General features: G+C 48.2%; 7 protein-coding genes across 7 annotated transcripts; 1 reads left to right on the top strand and 6 right to left on the bottom strand.

The window, feature by feature from the left end:
* Positions 1-426: 426 nt before the first annotated feature.
* PGRI_034250 (chromatin-remodeling ATPase CHD1) lies at positions 427-4,958 on the top strand (the record flags this gene model as incomplete). The annotated part of the gene is made up of 2 exons (XM_040791138.1): positions 427-4,784; positions 4,835-4,958. The coding sequence occupies 2 exons, from the start codon at positions 427-429 to the stop codon at positions 4,956-4,958; spliced, it is 4,482 nt and encodes a 1,493-aa protein (XP_040644194.1).
* Positions 4,959-6,545: 1,587 nt separating this feature from the next.
* PGRI_034240 (C2H2-type zinc finger protein) lies at positions 6,546-7,799 on the bottom strand (the record flags this gene model as incomplete). The annotated part of the gene is made up of 2 exons (XM_040791137.1): positions 6,546-7,180; positions 7,253-7,799. The coding sequence occupies 2 exons, from the start codon at positions 7,797-7,799 to the stop codon at positions 6,546-6,548; spliced, it is 1,182 nt and encodes a 393-aa protein (XP_040644193.1).
* A 544-nt stretch (positions 7,800-8,343) lies between these two features.
* On the bottom strand, positions 8,344-9,410 carry PGRI_034230 (aldo/keto reductase family protein; the record flags this gene model as incomplete). The annotated part of the gene is made up of 3 exons (XM_040791136.1): positions 8,344-8,821; positions 8,873-9,305; positions 9,359-9,410. The coding sequence occupies 3 exons, from the start codon at positions 9,408-9,410 to the stop codon at positions 8,344-8,346; spliced, it is 963 nt and encodes a 320-aa protein (XP_040644192.1).
* Positions 9,411-9,872: 462 nt separating this feature from the next.
* Positions 9,873-10,503, bottom strand: PGRI_034220 (uncharacterized protein; the record flags this gene model as incomplete). The annotated part of the gene is made up of 2 exons (XM_040791135.1): positions 9,873-10,319; positions 10,369-10,503. The coding sequence occupies 2 exons, from the start codon at positions 10,501-10,503 to the stop codon at positions 9,873-9,875; spliced, it is 582 nt and encodes a 193-aa protein (XP_040644191.1).
* Positions 10,504-11,217: 714 nt separating this feature from the next.
* Positions 11,218-12,354, bottom strand: PGRI_034210 (uncharacterized protein; the record flags this gene model as incomplete). The annotated part of the gene is made up of 4 exons (XM_040791134.1): positions 11,218-11,256; positions 11,317-11,409; positions 11,484-11,677; positions 11,727-12,354. The coding sequence occupies 4 exons, from the start codon at positions 12,352-12,354 to the stop codon at positions 11,218-11,220; spliced, it is 954 nt and encodes a 317-aa protein (XP_040644190.1).
* A 3,224-nt stretch (positions 12,355-15,578) lies between these two features.
* PGRI_034200 (uncharacterized protein) lies at positions 15,579-16,400 on the bottom strand (the record flags this gene model as incomplete). The annotated part of the gene is made up of 2 exons (XM_040791133.1): positions 15,579-15,754; positions 15,806-16,400. 2 exons carry the CDS (start codon positions 16,398-16,400, stop codon positions 15,579-15,581), a joined length of 771 nt encoding a protein of 256 aa, XP_040644189.1.
* Positions 16,401-17,078: 678 nt separating this feature from the next.
* On the bottom strand, positions 17,079-18,635 carry PGRI_034190 (U4/U6-U5 snRNP complex subunit PRP31; the record flags this gene model as incomplete). The annotated part of the gene is made up of 1 exon (XM_040791132.1): positions 17,079-18,635. One exon carries the CDS (start codon positions 18,633-18,635, stop codon positions 17,079-17,081), a length of 1,557 nt encoding a protein of 518 aa, XP_040644188.1.
* Positions 18,636-18,758: the final 123 nt, after the last annotated feature.

The raw sequence follows: 18,758 nt of genomic DNA, 5'->3' as shown, positions 1-18,758 counted from the left end.
GCCGACCGAAGCATTCGCCGCGGTACTTCTCCGCGCTTGTCGACCCACTGCACGAATCCTTGAATCCCTCTATTCTGTTCCGATCGTTACAGTTTTCAACTTTCGTCGATCTAGCAGCGTGCCACTGCTTTCTCTGACTCTGGTTGTGTGTACCAATCTGTCCATTTCTTTGGCTTCCAGCCTGGCCGCGTCCATCCCACCCGTTATCAAAAAACATACTCCTTCATCAAAGTCACTATCCTGTCCCATTCTGCTAGTTTTTAAGCTCTATTTGACCGCAATTTGAGTCGCGTGACATCGTTTTACCCATTCCTGTCTATTTCATGCCTCTCCTAGCCCGAATCGAGCTTCAATGCTGACTGCCCCTCGATAATAGCCTCTGGCATGGTGATCCCATCTGCTCAGGAACCTACTTCTACCTCGACCATGTCTAATGGATACCCCGCTTCACCCGTTGCCAACGATACCCATGCAGATGGCAATGCGGTAACGCAACGTGAACGCAGTCCCTCCGAGCCCATTGAGTCCCATCCCGTCTCCGAGTCCTCCCCCGAACCCGATGCCGCGGACGACTCATATGACGGCGCGTCTGCCGATTCAGATGCGGAAGATGAGGACGTAGTGGAGGATAACAGCGATTATGACGCGAACGCATACAGCCGTGAAAACTCTTCATCACCTCACCCCGACCGCGGTGCGAAGCGAAAATCGTCACCAGTTAGTGAGACCGACCTAATCAGACAAAATCCCGATCTGTATGGACTTCGACGAAGTGGCCGTGCTCGCACAACGCGCCATCTCGCCGACTCATCTGATTCCGACTCAGATGTTATTGCACCACGTACCAAGCGTCGGCGCAAAGACCCATCCCAACAACCCTCCAAGGCCTCCCGATCTGCCACTGTGTCGTCCCTATCCGAGTCGGACAGTGACGAGTATGGTGGCAAGAGCGCTCGTGCTAGCAAAGCGAGAAGACGACGTCTCCAACAAACTGCCAGTTATGAACCCTCATTGAGCGAGGTTCGCTTCTCCACGCGAACCGCCAAGAAGGTGTCGAACTACAATGAGGATGACGAGGAAGATGAAGCCTTGTTTGAGGAAGACCCGGAAGATCTTCCACCGAACTACTGGGCGGAGAGTTATGTGGAGGACACTCGTCCTGCTGTCGACGTCGTTCTGAATCACCGCCTCAAGGAGGGTGTCGACCCAAAATCTCATGATCTCAGTCGCAATGACTTCGAGTTTTGTATCAAGTGGCAGGATAAATCACACTATCATGCTACATGGGAAAGCAATGAATCCATTGCCAACTTCCGCAGCACGCGGCGCGTGGATAATTATGTTCGCAAGGTGCTCAATGAGGATATTCGCTTGCAGTATAGTGTTGATGCTCCTCCTGAAGACCGCGAAAAGTGGAATCTTGATCGCGAACGTGATGTTGAAGCTATAGAAGACTACAAAAAGGTTGAACGAGTCATTGGTGTACGTGATGGCGAGGATGGTACTACGGAATACCTTGTCAAATGGAAACGTCTCCTTTACGATTCCTGTACTTGGGAACCTGAGGATCTGATTAGTGAGATCGCACAACGTGAGATTGATCGATTCTTGGACCGCACTGCTCGACAGCCCATCTCCGACAAGAATGAGATGAATGTCGCCACGCGTAAATCTTTCGAGCCCATCCACGGAACCCCTAGTTTCTTGCACAATGGAGAACTCAAGGACTTCCAAGTCAAAGGTCTAAACTTCTTGGCTTTCAATTGGGTCAGGGGTCGCAATGTGATTCTGGCAGATGAGATGGGTCTCGGAAAAACAGTACAAACAGTCGCATTCATCAACTGGATGCGCCATGTCAGACGGCAGCAAGGGCCATTCATTGTCATCGTCCCCCTGTCTACTATGCCAGCATGGGCTGATACCTTTGATCACTGGACACCAGACCTTAACTATGTTGTTTACAACGGCAGTGAGAAGGCGCGCTCCGTTTTGCGCGATTACGAGTTGATGGTCGATGGGAATCCTAAACGTCCAAAATTCAATGTTCTGTTGACAACTTACGAGTATGCAATGAATGATTCACCGTTCCTTGGCCAATTCAAGTGGCAGTTCATGGGAGTGGACGAGGCCCACCGTCTCAAAAATCGCGACTCACAGCTTTACGTCAAGTTGTTTGAATGGAAATGCCAGGCACGCCTCTTGATTACCGGCACCCCGATCCAAAACAACCTTGCTGAGCTTTCAGCGCTGATGGATTTCCTCAATCCGGGCCTCATTGAAGTCGACGTCGACATGGATTTGAATTCCGAAGCTGCATCTCAAAAACTTGCAGAATTAACTACCGCCATTCAGCCTTACATGTTGCGGCGTACCAAATCCAAGGTCGAGTCAGATCTTCCTCCAAAGACTGAGAAAATCATTCGAGTGGAGCTGTCCGACGTCCAATTGGAATACTACAAGAACATTCTGACGAAAAACTACGCTGCGCTGAACGACGGGAATAAGGGAATGAAGCAGTCTCTTTTGAACATCATGATGGAGTTGAAAAAGGCTAGCAACCACCCATTCATGTTCCCCAACGCAGAAGCAAAGATCCTGGAAGGCAGTAGTCGTCGCGAAGATATCCTTCGAGCCATGATCACTAGCAGTGGAAAGATGATGCTTCTCGATCAACTCCTCCGCAAGTTGAGCGTTGATGGCCATCGAGTTTTGATTTTCTGTCAGATGGTTGGGATGCTTAACATCCTGAGTGAGTATATGGAGTACCGTGGTTACAAGTACCAACGGCTTGATGGAACCATTCCATCTGCCGCCCGTCGCTTGGCAATTGAGCACTACAACTCTCCTGGCAGCACAGACTTTGCATTCCTTCTTTCAACTCGCGCAGGTGGTCTCGGTATCAACCTTATGACTGCAGACACTGTTGTGCTGTTTGATTCGGATTGGAACCCCCAGGCTGATTTGCAGGCTATGGCGCGTGCTCATCGAATTGGTCAAACAAGACCTGTCAGTGTTTACCGCCTCGTGTCAAAGGATACCATCGAAGAAGAAGTCATTGAAAGAGCTCGCAACAAGCTCTTGCTCGAATTTATCACCATTCAGCGTGGTGTTACGGACAAGGAAGCATCGGAGATGCAAAACAAGATGGCTCGCGTGGTTGCGGAGCCTAATTCCACAGATGATATCTCTCGGATCCTCAAGCGTCGCGGCCAGAAGATGTTCGAACAAACTGACAACCAGAAGAAACTGGAGCAGCTTGATATCGACTCTGTACTCGCGAACGCAGAATTACACCAAACAGAAGAGGCCGAGCAAATCCAAGCCGACGGCGGTGAAGAATTTTTGAAAGCGTTCGACTTTGTTGACATCAAAGTCGACGATCTCACCTGGGACGACATTATTCCCAAGGAACAGCTTGAAGTAATCAAGGCCGAGGAAAAGCGCAAAGATGATGCTCATTATCTTGCTGAAGTCATTGAACAAAATCGACCTCGCAAGCGTCACGCCCCTGTGGACACGACAGATTCACGGGAGGAACGCAAGGCTAAACGACTTGCAAGAGCCCAAGTCAATATCGACGATGGCGAGGAAGAGAGTACCTCACTGGATCCCAAGCGCCCACTAGGAGAAAAAGAGTACCGTGCCCTGTCTCGAGCTTTCCTTCGCTACGGCGATATGTCTGACTCTGAAGACCTCATCCTCGAAGATGCTAGGCTACAGTCCCGTGATCGGGACACTGTTCGTGCTGCTCTTCATGAAATTACTGACAAGGCAAATGCGCTTGTCCAAGAAAGTCTAGATCAATTAGAGGCCTTGAAACAATCGGGCAGGAATCCCACGAAGAAAGAGCAAAAGGCCGTTTTGTTCGATCATCACGGTGTCAAGCGACTCAACGCATGGACTATCGTTGAGCGTCCACCAGATATGCGCCTTATCCGAAGCATCATGAAATCATTATCCGATTTCAGGACATTCCGACTCCCCGAAGCTACCAAATTGGCAGACTACAGCTGCCAGTGGGGTGCGCGTGAAGACGGAATGCTTCTTGTGGGTATCGCACGCCACGGGTTTGGCGCGTGGACCCAGATTCGCGATGATACTGAGCTTGGCCTCGGTGATAAATTCTTCCTTGAGGAGCACCGAGTCGAGCGAAAGACACAACGCCTGCAAACCGACGAGAAGGCAACCAAATCACCGGGTGCTGTCCACTTGGTTCGACGAGCTGAATACCTCATGTCTGTGTTGAGAAACAAGTACAATAACAACGCTACAGCCCGAAGGGCAGTGGACAACCACCACCGCAACAATAAGCGTGGCTCACGGGTATCCGGTAGTGGCAGTGTCTCTGCCTCCCCCGCCCCTTCGAGCTCTCGCAGGCCTGAGAACCCCCGCAAGGGTCATCGTGACTCTGATCGATCCCGGCCCCGTCCCCATAGCGGTCGGGAGGGTATTGACCGTCATCATACTCCTAGCCATGAATCTCGTCCACGGTCTAGTCTTGATATTGATCGTCCACGCCATCGTCTATCTGATGCCTCTAATGACGAGCTTCGTCGTCGCAAAGGTCATGAGAACGGCGGTTCTAATAAGGAAGACATGGCGTTCATGTTCTTCAAGCCTATTGTTGCCAACTTGAAGCAAGTGTCAATGATTACTGCCAAAAACTACCCAAGCAAAAATGAGCGGGCTCAGAAACTCCGTCTTACGCTTGTGAAGATTGGAGAGTTCATTCGCAATAATCTGGAGGGCTCGCAATCGATGCCCTCCTTGGAGGTTCGACTCTGGTAAGTTCTCTTTATGACATTTATATTTCATGTGCTGACTTGATTTCTAGGGATTATGTTTCACTCAACTACTGGCCAAACAAGGACGCCAGTGGTGCTAAGTTGCAGCAGATGTTCAATAAGGTCATGGAAGCCAGTAGAGCTTCCAAGGCCTCTAATGGCAACTCGGCTTGAGGAGTTCCGTATCTCATCACAATGGGTACAGGTGTTCTTTGTTTCAATTCAACTTCACTTTAGCACGGTTTGATGACATGCATGTTCAGCGTTTCTGATATCAGATATCTACCTATCCTTTTCTTCTTTTTTTGATGATAGACACCCAGCGTATGTTTTGCGATCTCTGCTTCCTCTACTCCCTCCACAATGTTCCCACTCCCAATCTTGGACTATGTTATTCCGGTATTCTTGCATTGGACTTGAGATTTTCTTTTGGGGTATTGTCATCTTCAGACATCCCGAGGTCTTGCACAATTCTCGCTTCCTTGAACTGTCTCTAGGTGAACTCCGTCTCTTTTGCTCTTGAAGGTACATATGGATGCAACTTGCTTGCATGGCATTGCGAATGGCGTTTGCCAAAACAGAAAGAATTTTCGAAATGAGCATGACCTACGGTCTTGGATGATCACTGCATGGTTTTGGGGTTTCTTTCAATGTTTTCCAATTGGGGAGTTTTGGACTGGCTATGGATTTTTCCCGGAGCCAATCATCTCATATCCCCTTTTAGTTTGCTTTGTATGCTATGAGCATACCGGGTTTCTTTTAAGACTCCGTAATCAAGGGCAGTTTGTTTTTTTCTTTCATGTATCTTATGGGGTGGCGTCAACTATTTTATGAATCAGTTGAGAGCATGTTAACATTATTTCGCTTTCCTTTCTTACAACGTAGTATGACCCTATGCATTTAATTCTTAGCTTTCAATAATTCATAGTGTGCCCTGATTGCTGGTCTCACATTTATCCTAGAGACCTACATGGAAATGTCATACATATTTCCTGCATTTTCTGCATACCGAGCTATGAAACCAAGATGGTGAGAATATATCAAATAGAAAAGGCCTCTAAAAAGACACCTAAAGGACTACTTGAAAGACAATGGCAGGGAACATCCCCAGGTTGCAAGGCCTTAGGGGGTCCTTGCAGATGGCTGGGCCAAAACACCGCCCAAGGCACCCGTAGACTCAGCCTCAAAGCTTAGCCCTAGAGTCCAGTTTGTTATTGGCTTGGTCATCAGATTAATGGACATGACGATGTGAATTCGTCAATGGTTCATTGCTCGTCCGTGTTTAGGTATAAACTGAATGCTAGATATAAGACATAGCGTCGCTGGCAAACATACCAACCACATCAATAGCCCTGCCCTGTCGCTCCCTCCGGAAGAACAAAGACATGCAGAATGTAACCAAGAAAAATCACACTTCTATTAGCCTTACATTATAATACTTAAGAAGATCTTGACAAGAGAACTGTAGTAATCACCCATAGTAGTGAGCTGTCATTGAGCGAGGCCAGACCAGGCCGTAAACCAAAAATAAAAGGCTATTCATACATTCCGTTGCTGTTTTGCCCAGGTTTGAAGATACAAAAGAACGCATTCACCAACGCCATGCACGCCGGGATATGAGGGGGAAAGAAAACGGTGACAAAGTGAAACGGTACTAAGACTCAACTCAACCTCATGGGAGAAAGGTCAAGCTCTCCCGAGTTTGAGGCGAAACAGAAACCGCATAGGGGGCGAAGTGAGAAAAAGGGAAAGATGAGCCAGCTAAGCGCTACCCTCGGTGGTCGGCATATCCGCCGACTTCGCCAGCTGTTCCTGTTGATGTTGGAATTGCTGCTGCTGCTGTTGCAGTTTTTCAAGACTAGTTGTGAGATGTGCGGGTGGTACGGAGCCGACCATTGCATTGAATAAGTTAACCTCAGCCTCAATGAGGTCATCGAAGATAGCTTCCTTCTCGCGCCATGCGCGCTCACGCTGCGGGCGGATCGTCTCCCACTCGGCTTGGAGCTGTGCGGCTTCCTTGCCGGCCCAGACAATCTGGCGACGGAGGAGACGATATAGATCGCGCGGGGGTAGGGAGAGCTCTGATTCATCGAAGTCGAGCTCCGGGCCGAACTCTGGCATCAAGGTCTCGTCGGGATCGTGTGAGTCTGTAGTTGTGACGGGGGCTGGAACGATGGTGATTGCTTCAGTGTGTGGCTCGGACTCTGTTCCTGGCTCGCGGGGCTGAGTGAGCTTCAAGCGGATGCGTTGCAGCTTCGAGGCTGGGGTGGTGGTAGTGCTGCCTGGGGCGCCGTGGACTTTTGAGATGGAGTCGATTGGACGCATGGTGTCTGTTTCGTGGACAGAGCGCATGTGCTTTGTGAGGGCGTCGGAACGGGTGAAGTTGCGATCGCATTCTGTAGTTTTTATTAGTATTCGAGGTCTATCAATCCGTTTGGAGGGCCGAGTCCCGGTCTGAGACAACGTACCTGGCAGGGTGCAGTAGAATGGCTTCTCGCGGGTGTGACTTCTCATATGGGCGCGCAGGGCATAAGCACTAGCGTGCGTTTGACCTTTGCGTGTGCAATCGGTCCACTCACAGGAGTACCGCTTCTGTCGGCTCCCGATGTGTTCATTGTGGAGGTGTTGCACCAACCCATCCATGTTGCCGAGGTCGCCGGCGCTGCATCCGTCCCATCGACAAATGGTGACCTGGTCGGTGCTCTGTCCGCTGTAGTCTTCTTCTTGATTGGTACCAAGGAGAGAAAGGATGCTGGGGGAGTTCGGGATCTCGCCAGAGCTATCGGAGGAGATTGAGGCAGTCGGGGATGGAGGTGGGTGGTTTTCGTCTTGGGCAGAGGAGAGGGGGGTCTGTCGGTCCCACGAGGCAACGCCGGTGCGACGCCGTTTGGAGGGCGGCATGTTTGACATCGAGGGTGAATGCGCGCGGCTCTCTTGTTTCATGGATTCGTGATCTGAAGTCTCAAGTGATCCCACTGAGGAGAGCGGGGAACCCGGAGAGTCTCGTGAAGCCATTGTGAATGATATAGTTTGGTTGTGAGACGGAAGTGGTCACAGACGAATGAGCTTTCAATAGCTGCGCCGAGACGACACCGAGATATCGCGACAGGGAGGCCATCGCATCGCGTCCACGTGACTGAGTATGATCACCATCACGTGCCACTTCCACAACACTGTTCTCTGAGATGTTTCTTCTTCTATTATCCTAACTGCATCTTGAGCATGGTTGTATTTATCATGCTATTTACTTTCTCTTAGAAGCCTATGTTAATTCAATTTTTGTCTACTAATCCACTGACCTTCTTTGTATCAGTCCACCTCCCATGGACACTAACCGCAATGGTAAGCTTGCCTATACACACGACCCTGCAGAATAAAGTCTACCTACAAACTACATGATGATCATCTGAATTTGCAATTCCGACAATCACCAATCAATGTGAGATTGGATGTTGACTCCTACACTTGATCTGACCAAGAAAACAACCCATTCGCACGAACAAGTCCCATTTTCTATGATCTATAGCTAATAGATACAATATTACATTGCAGGAACACCCTAGTATCTCGCCCCAGAAACCGTATATTCCTCCAAAATAGCATCGATCTCCGCCATTTCAGAACCCGTCAGTTTCTGTGCACCCATATTCTGCACCACCTTATCCTTCGTAGTACCACCAGGAATGGGAATAATAGTAGGCATACCAGGCTTCTCACTCAGGCTCCGGAGCCACGCCAGTGCAATCTGAGCAGGGGCAACACCTTTGCTCGTAGCAAGGCCATTAACCTCGTTGATGAGCTTCAGATTGTGTTGGAAATGCTCTTCCTGGAACCGGCTCAAGTGGTGTCGAATATCATCTTTGGGAATATCAGCCAACGAAGTCACAGCTCCAGTCAGAACACCCCGGCCTAGTGGAGAGTAAGCGATAACTGGGATATCAAGCTCGGCGCAAGTTTTGGCAACGTCGTTATGGAGGATATCGGTGGACCATAAGGACACTTCAACCTCGACTGCTGCAATTGGGTGCACCTTGTGTCTAGGAAACAGTTAGAGTTGGGTTCATATAAAAAGGAGAAGAAGCACATACGCTCGACGGATCGTCTCGGCATCAACCTCGCTCAATCCAATTCCTCCAATCTTGCCCTCCTTAACGTACTCCGCGAGAACCTTGACGGTCTCTTCAACGGGGACGTTGGGGTCTTGTCGTGCGCATTCGAAAATGTCAAGCTTCTTCTTGCCATCGAGGAGACGCAGACATTCGTCCACGCTACGGCGGATGTTCTTTTCGGAGCAATCGGGCACAAGCTGGCCCACCTTCAAGCCACCCTTGACACTGAGTACGACCTTCTCTGCGTTCTCGGGATACTTGGTGAAGTACTTGTTGAGCAGGTGCAGGGAGTTGTACTCCGGAGTGCCGTAGAGCTCGCCAGCATTCCAGAAGTTGGCACCCAGTTCCAGAGTGGTATTAAGTGTCTCAAAGCAGACCTCTTCTGATGGAAGCTGTGGGTTCCAGGTCATTCCTGATTTTGTTAGCATATATCCAATTCCGGTGTTTGGGGGGGGGGGATCGCACTCATTGTGCCATAGCCAATAGGGCCGACTTCCTGTCCGACTAGAGAAGGCATGATTGATATAGAAGATGTGAAAACTTTAGGGAGATTGGTAAAATGTAGAACTTAGTGGGTTGTGATGGGCTTTTTATGGGGTGCAAAACAGTGCCCCGCTGGCTCGGATTTCTCGCAGTTAAGGAAATATATATTCTTAACCACGTTGTGACATCACTTCAGTCTATGACCTTAATATCGAACTCTTCATCAAGTTACTAGGATCTACGCTCTTGGCATAGAATTATACTGATATCCTAGGTAATCACAAAAACGGCACGGGGTTAACGGGGTTTAGCGCTAAGCTTCCGATCTCTCGGGGTATGGATATAACAGCCCCCCGATCTATATGGATATAACAATGGCTTAGAAATCCACGAAAGAAACAAATAGAACTACATTCAACATAGTAGTACATATTATAGAAAGAAAAAAAAACATTCTTTTGGGTTCACATTTTCCGACCCTCCCCTCTCATAGCACTCAATGCCCATGACCCACGAACTCATTCAATCCAACCTCATCAGAGCTATGAACCATATCACTGAATTGATGCGCCATCAACTTCCACATAAACCGAAAGAGAATAGGCAGATCCTCCGCAGTAACTTTCTTATTCCCAGTCCAACCGTGGCCAATCTGGACGTTCACGACAGGGAAGTCATTTTTGTGCTCGTGTTTCACAGTTTGAGTGTACCCCGCCCCATTGCTACCATGAGTAGGTGTATAAGTGACGGAGCTTGAGTAGATAACGTGTGTGGTTTGTGTTGGCTCATGGGTCTCGGGCTCATGGGTCTCGGGCTCTTGCTCGATCTTGATGATAGGGGTTGGAGATGGGGCTGGGGATGGAGCTGGGGATGGAGCTGCATCTTCCAGGCCTAACTCTTGCAACACTTTACTGAGGTAGTTCTGGGTGTCTGAAATAAGTCTCTGCGTTTTTGTTAGAAATGTCTTTTGAAGTATTATTTGAGTGACTAACCGGTGATCGAAGTTCAAGGCTTTTTTCATTCTCTGCCTCAGTTTGGCGGATTGGGTGCGCGTTGATAGTTGACACGGCTAGCAATGCTACTAATAGGAGTGAGAGCCATGAGGCCCTGGAGATGACTTGCGACATGTTGTGTGGGTTTTTGGCGTAGGCTATGTCGAAGTGCTTGAAGGGGTTAGTTCTCTCAATGCTGGGAAACAGGTTAATATAAGATTTATCCTCTGGAGGCCGATCTGCAATTTACAAATGCTTCATATACTTTGTTTGGTCTTTATCGTTTGGAATGAGGTTGGTTTTGCAGTACTCGAATGCCGATGTTTTATATCCCTAGTGTATGCATCTCTCTCTTTTTTCTTCTAGGTCAATTAAGACTTTGTTTTCTTTAGCAGGAATAGTAGAAGACACCTAATTATCTTATTTGGAGTTGGATTGATACTGTAGCACAATGGGTTTCCCTTGGGCAAAGGGTTCGCTCCTAGATCTAGGGGCGTGTGGCGATCCTTAATGTTGACAGGACACATTCCGGACGAACACCTTAGCGAATCAAGCGCGCCCTTGTTAGATCATAATTAATCTGCCAAGCAGAACAAGACGCGCTGGAAGTCCAATCTAAATTGACTGGAATGAGAGAGTGATACTGTTCCATGCTTGCATAACTTGCAAGTCTTGTAAGTTCAAATCGACAGTCTTCGCTTTAACCATCTTTCAGGAAATTATCAAAATAAAACTTGCATTGCAATAGGAGGCTTTCAAATATGTCTTCAATGTTCAATCGTTGAAGAGACTGCTAATCATAAAAGAACTATAGACCATGGGGGTTGATGTTCACTCTCAAATAGCATGCTACACGCCATCATTGAATTTATAAAAGTTCATCCATCTCTGCAAATAAAGTGTAAGCCACTATCCTTAATTCAGCCTTTCCTATCCAATGATACGTACCTGATCATAAGGCTTAGACGAGTCGCAGAACCGTAGATCCGTCGCAAGACGGATAACATTGTCCGGATCATTGTTTATAGTGGACGCATGAATCTAAACAAGCATTAGTATAACTGAGCTTGCCATGTAAAGAGTAATCAACTCGCCATATGCGGCTTATGCAAAACCACGTCACCAGCCTCATACGCGGACACCAACCATCGCCGACTATGTTCCCGAGCGAACTCAGCCGGACGTTCAGAGAGCAGACCCGTGGACATCATATTCGAATTAAAAGCCGACTTAGCCTCTTCATCAGTTAATCCAGCCTGCTTGGCTTTAGCAAAGAAAGCCTCTTCCATCTCAACTCCAATGCCATCGCCTTCACAAAGTCAGTATACATTTTCTCAAACCAAAACAGGGCCACAAACCGTCCTCCAAATAAATCAATCCACCCCCATTGAGCTTGATATCTCCCATAGGAACCCAAGCAGTGATACTAGTCGGATCACCATATCTCAAGAAGATCTGATCATAGTGCACGCCAATGGGCTTCGATCCAGGAATATTATTCCTAAGAAGCGTGCGACGCAAGCTGACGGTATTCTTCCCCCAATCTGAGAAGCGCGCGATGAAATCATACAATGCTGGATGGTTACAGAACTTCTCCGCATACCAGTCTTGGTAGTGTGCATCGAGGGCGAGGTCGACGAAGGCCGCGGCTCGGTCACCACCGGGTCTGCCATTCCCATCTGCGTGTGCTGCGCCAATGCCAGGGTAGTCTAGATGGTTCTTGGCGGGGTCGAAGATACCTTCGACGGGGGTTGTGCCGGGCTTTAGGACTCCTGTTGATTTTAGGGAGGTGAAGTATGCTTCTCGGGCGGCGAGGACGTCCTGGCGGGGGAGGACTTGTTTGAGGAAGAGGTAGCCGTCTTCTTCGTAGCGTTTGCGGAGGTCCTCGAGGGGGAGGGTTGGGTCTGAGGGGCGGAGGAGGGTGGCATTCTCTGATGTTAGGGGGCCGTCATTGACGGTGAGGTTATCTGCTTGGATGCCGACCATGTTCGATTTGATGAGCTGAATTCAAATGGGATTGTTTGAAGAGGGTTCTGGTGGGAGAGATGGGCCATTTTATATCCTTGGTCATGAGGGGTATAGTATGACCATCAAGTAAAATATCCACTGGTAGAAACCAAATAGGTCGACTTTGATGCTCCATACTATAAGTAAAGAGTAATATTCCCCGCTGATTGAGTCAGTTCATTTCTTCTTTTGATAAAATGTGGAGATGCCAAGGTCGGGGAAAGTTCCTTTTCCTGATGAAATGAGATGGACTATAATTCCTAAAAAGAAATATGGAGTGTAGACTAGGGGTTACACTGAATATTACTATTAATTCTGATTTACATAGTTAAAAAAAAAGACATGCATTTTGAGAAAGAATCGTACATTTTTGCATAAGCATTCAAGTAGAGGATGTAAAAGCTCTATAAATTGCCTATGCCACTTCTCACCTCCCCGCATTCTTGGGCATATCCACATCCCCCATCACCATCCCAGACCACCCACAGTGGTTCAGTGGTACTAGCTCCCTGACCCCGTCCTCGTTCCAGTGCAAGAATGCGTCCGAATCATCTGATTCAAGGGAATGAAGGCTTGAAGAGGGAGACCATGTTGACCCTCAAAGCTGATATAATTGATGGGTTTGAGGATGAGATTGATAAAATTGTTGAACAAAATGGGGTGGAGGAAGGTAGGCTAATGGTATAAACCCATAACCACGCTTTGTGGCCTGTTCCTTTGACGTAGACACATGGGTCACCATCAAGCGTAGAATGCAATAATGTTAAGGTTCTTGTCTGATCCTACCCTCAAACCGAGATGAAGCAAACCGGGAACACAGGGACCATTTCCATTTGTGTCGAGCCAAAGTCGATATATCGATATCTCCAAAGTGTGACACCGTGTTGTCTTCCCTCCATATGTGCAATGCATTGGCCGTACCCGCAGGGCTTGGAGAAATGTTCATCCATATGTTCGTTCGCATCATAGACTGAGCTAAACTTGAATTTGGGGGACATTGACTTGTATCTACTTGAAGAAGACATCAGAAGCCTTGGACAGTCGGCAAAATCGTGCTTAACCCGATTTGTCGTCGTAGGGTCATCTCCCTCGTGTGCATCACGAGGTATAGTGGCAGTGACCATCGAAAACTCTCTTCCGACAACAGGGCCTTTCCGATATCCCGGTGGTTGGTTCTATATATGTGTGGCGTGCTATATTCCTCCTTTTCTTCGAAGTATATAAAGAAATTGGTTTGCGTCCGACAGTCTGACCTCAATCGCTGACAGACGTAATTGCCGTTCCGTCATTGTCGAATGTGATTGTCTCATGGAATGAAAAGTCAAGTACTTGGTATTCTCGGGGTGTAAAAGTATCCAATGCGGAAATCTTATATCCAGCACCGCGTCGACTACTGATATCCTGAGCCTTGTGGACGGTAACCGCGTAGGCGATGATCAGCGGGGACTGGGTCCGTATGCATAGTCGATCATCGAGGAAGAAAGGCCAGGGACAGGGGAGGATCGGGGGCAACATTATGACTCTGCCCCTGAACCTGGCGCTGTTTGCAGAAGGTAGATGGTTGTCCCAGAGATAGAAGTAGAAGGGATGAGAGATAAGACAGGTTGTGACTATAGAAGTGAGAAGTGAGAGAGATGTGAGGAGTGAGAAAGAAGTAAGAAGTAACAAAGAAGTGAGAAGTGAGGAGAGAGCGAGGAAAGAGGAAGCTAATTTATGAGCTTGGCTTTCCATGTCTGGGATGTCATTTTGGTGTTGACTCTCAATGTATATAAAGATCCCGGGAGTAGGTAGATAGCCAACCGTCTGCGGAGGGGTGGAAGCCCAGCGCCCATTGCCGGTACAAGGACCACGTTTGACTCCGACAGTGATAGAGGGAGACGATCCTAAAGCTTCGATGGTGTCATGAAGTGCGCCACCTGGCCGCGGTAGCAATACTGTGTGAAATTGACGCACTTCAATAAGGGTACCAGTGTTCAACTCAGATAATAAGCATCTACTCCACGTGCGTTAGCTCAGGAAGGAAACTAGGGATATCGTCAGGCATCATGTTGTTGTTGTGACGGACCAGAGAAACAGACACGGGCAGTATCGTCCTTTTTCTATCATCATCTTTGTCTCATCCTGGTGCAACGGGTGTGACAACCATTGAGAGGATCTCGGCTAGGGAAGTGGCTGGATCGTCGAAGGTGTCATGTCATGCACTATATATATATATATATATTTGGAATGCTCAGATATAGTGGTCTTTTGGCCTAGTTTGTAATTCACCAGTCCAGGAGCAGGTTATAACAGAAGGCGGCTCTTTAGCATCTCAGAATCCATCGTCCAAACTTGGAGCAGGAATGTGTCTGGAAGTACTTCATGCTTGATTGAGTCTCTCAGGCAGAGCAACAAAGGTAACAGAATTTCGGCTCCTGTCCCGAGTAGCAGTTTCATGGCCCAGTGTATAGGAGCGTTTTCGAAGGGCTCGCCATAGTCAAACCCAATCTTCAAGGACGGAAAGAAAACGGGCGAAGATCAGGGTTCAGGAGTGTCTCCAGAAGCTGACATGAAGAGAGCCGGACAAAGAAAGGTGGCTTTGCCACCCTGGGTATGTCCTGTAATTTCTACAGTCATCCGCGGCTTGATGGCATTATCGCTATGTCAGAGCCATTTGGCCGGATGGTGATTGCCGCTCGGGGGTGTGGTATTTGACGGGAGAGAACCTGCGGGAGGGATGTGGTTGTTAGTGACTGGTTAACTCTGGGTGTAGATTGATAACTTTACCTGATTAAGGATGTGATTATACACTTGAAACCATTTCAACACTGATCAATCCAGATGCTGGGTGATATATATAGTTTGTATAACATATGGTATGTAGAGAGTAAGGAAGATAGATATTGTAAGATCTATGAAGTGACAGAGTATTTATGCCCAACAAATTTAGCAAACTAGCGAATTGGCAAATAGCAAACATTGAATCATCCAACACACTCTGTTTCCCTCTTTTACATCTATCAATAGGCGACGTGACCGGATTGAACGCAGCGTAACAGGTTACATATATGACTCTACACAAGCCTTGTTAGGTAAAGTAACAGAAGTAACAAAGCCCTATAGATATAGATAAAATACTATATATAAAGATATACAAGCCCATAATGTCCTTCCAGCTCCAGCCAAATGCATCAACGATCTAATCATGCCAATATCAACGCTCTTTATGCCATATCTTCTTTCCAATCACTCAACTTCCAAGACTGTACACCATCTTCAATATCTAACCTGAGCGTAGTGAACCGAATCTGCTCATACATCACTGAAGCAGCCGCCATAGCTTGCGCATGCCAAGGCCCTCTCCCACCAAGTCTTGCATCGTTTCGACTGCGCCAAATGCCTATCCAATAGATCAGCCACTGTCCAAAACCAAGATAGACCAAAGACTCACAAGTAGCCAAATTCCGATACTGATCATTCTTCGCCCCAAACCAATACTTCAACAACCCCCCACTGGCAACAGCCTCCTGGTGAGAATGCGCATCCAGATCGTAAAGCCGCTCCGAGTCGATATCTGGCAACAATATAGACCGGAAAATAACAACATAATACGACTGCGATGTCCACGTGTGGCCCTCGGCCTGTGAGAAAGTCCTCAACGAATCAAATACATCGGTCCAATTGAATGATTCCGTGTATTCAGCGGTAGCATAGTCATCACGAATAGGTTTTAGATATGCCAATGCAAGTGCGAATAGCCGGTCTTGTTGTTCAAGCTCGGAAATGTCCAGCAGATGAGGGACGCTGTTGTAAGGCGATGCAATGAGTCGTGTGTCTGTTTCTGTATCTGGGTATTCTCTTTCGAGTGGCAATTCCAGTTGCAATGCTGCCGCAGCTTCAAATCTCAAGGGATCAAATTCTGTGGTGACATGGCTATGGTGTAGGAGTTGAGTTGTGCTTGGGACCTTTCGTTCTTTGCCTTGATTTGGGAGGCTTTTGGTAACTGGGACTGCATTGATGGGGATTTGGGGTATCGTGAATGTCATATTCAAGATCTTTATGGACCTGACTCAGATTTTTCCAATCTATAAGAGAAATAAGAAAGTGAAGCCAAGCGTAAAAAATTATATCGGGAAAATTTCGGAGTGTGGAGGAGGCGAATCTGAATTTTATACAAAATTTTATAAGATATCAGACACAGACATTGAAAAGAAACCAGAATATCGTTTATATACCTTTATCCTGACCGCTACCATGGCGCAGGACTTTGTACCACATTCCACAGTGATTGTGTGCTTTGCAACATAGTGCACGCCATGTGGGCGAATTTGATATTTGGAGCCCCTTACTATTAGGCATTAGGTCTACCCACTATTCTACATGTAGTCTATTAAGCCTACTAGCATGTCTATATCACGGAATTAAATCCTGCTCCGTCGCAAATCCTGAAACATCTGAGCCCTAAACCGTTTACCCCGAAACCCTTGAAAATCCCGGGGCAATTCCCCCGAGATCCAATGCTTGGCAAACCCAGTCTTTTTTTTCTTTGGTTTAATATAATGATTGAGGGAATTCGTTGAATAAAAATAGTCATTTTAGGGTAGTCAAGATTTTATTGTACAAATCAGGATGGTATCACGTAAATCATAGAAGCTCAGGCCTCCTGATCTTCCCCTTGAAACGCCGTCACAATGCTGGGATCCTATATTAGCAAAACAGAACTCTTAACGCTTCGGTGGGGGGCCCATCTTGCCCTCGTCTGTATTAGCCTTTCTCTTGAGTGGGATGGCAGGCACCTTGAAGCCGCCATTCTCGGTCTGGGTATTGACAGGAGTCTGGTTAGGTGCCTGAGTGAAGGTTCCAGACTTGAACCACCGATTTTCCTCAGCGTCGCGCTTGCGCTTCAGTTCAGCTTGTACCTTTGGATCCACCAGCTCTAGGCCTTGAACGGGTGTGAATGCGATAGTACTAGAGGTACCGGCGGCGCCAGGTAGAGACGACCCGACACCAGATGCACGAAGGCCTCGGGCCTGAAGAACGGATGCAGTACCGCTTGTACCACCCTGGCCAAAGCCACGCAACGACGAGGCAGTGCCACTAGCGGGGGTGTTTGTGCCCCAGCCCTTGTTGTTCTTGCTGAGCCGGGCACGGGTACGCTGGTCGATCTGGGTTGCGCGGATGCGACCATCGTCCTGTTGTCCCAGCATACCCAAACCAACGGTTCCAGAGCCTGTGCCGTAGCCCACCTCCGCCTCCTCCTTGCCGAATGCAAGACGATTCTGTGCCTTTCGTAGTTCAGTCATAGCGACAGCCTCCTTGGCCTTTCGAGCGCGCCAACCACCTCGCTTTCGGGAGGGTTTGTCATCCGGTGCAGGGAGAGCCTTTGTGCCAGCGTTTGGAGCAGAGTTCTCAGTCAGTTTCTCCAGTCGCGTGAAGCATTGTTGCTTGAGTTCTTCGCCCAAAGAGCCGTCATTGGCGTACTTGGAGACATCCGCGCGGGCAGCGAGTACCATTTTGGCGGCAACAATTCGAATTCCTTGTTTCTTGAGGTCTTCGGGAATATCTTGCAGAAGTGGCGAATCGTAAAGGAAACCTTTCGCGCGAACACCGTGATTAGTCGCAAAGCCCAATCCTTCTGATCGCCGTGATCCTTGTGCGCCCAAATTACAGGCGGGAATCTTAGCTAGTTCAAGCAAGCCACCTGTTTGGTTGAGGAACTGGGCAGCTGTTTCGGCACCGATGAGTGCTGCTAGGTTAGGCGCAATCTGGTTCATGCGAGACTGGATGCTGGCGGTGAGAGCAATGCGCTCTTGATCAAGTTTCAAGATCTTCTCGCATGTGTCAAGAACCACCTTGAGCTCAGACTCAGTCATCTCACGACCTTTGGTGATAGTAGCTTCCATCGCAACTGCCATCAGAGACGGTCCGTTCAAGACTGACTTGAGCGGGACGCCAACCATGTTCTCCGATGATGTGGACAATGTCTTAATGTCGTTAAAAGGGCCATTTTTGATAATGGCGACTGTCTTGGCGTATTGGATAGGAGTGGTGACGAGTCTTTCGAGCTCGGGGAATCGGACAGAGTAGTGGTCGCGTAGGACTTTGTGTAGACGTGTCAGCTCATCCGCGGTAGAAATAGAGCGATCGAATTCGTTGGACACCCCGGCGCGTGGTTTCAAGTCTTCCTGTTGCTCAGACTCTTCCTCGACTTCCTGCTCTTCGTCCATATCGAGGTCCTCGTCATCCTCAAAGTCGCGGAGAAGCTCTTCGGCGGTCGACATTTTGGCTTATGATGCTGTGTGACGGGTGCGCTCCCGTAAATTGAGGTGAGTGTGATCGTGGACCCAGGACGCCACTGGGGAAACTGGAAAAAAGAGCAATGATATTCCCAAAGTTGAAGGTTG

Source organism: Penicillium griseofulvum (genome assembly GCF_001561935.1).
Source record: "Penicillium griseofulvum strain PG3 chromosome Unknown contig_85, whole genome shotgun sequence".
Taxonomy (NCBI): domain Eukaryota; kingdom Fungi; phylum Ascomycota; class Eurotiomycetes; order Eurotiales; family Aspergillaceae; genus Penicillium; species Penicillium griseofulvum.
The sequence above is the reverse complement of the archived record's forward strand: the minus strand, read 5'-3'. Positions and strand labels throughout refer to the sequence as shown.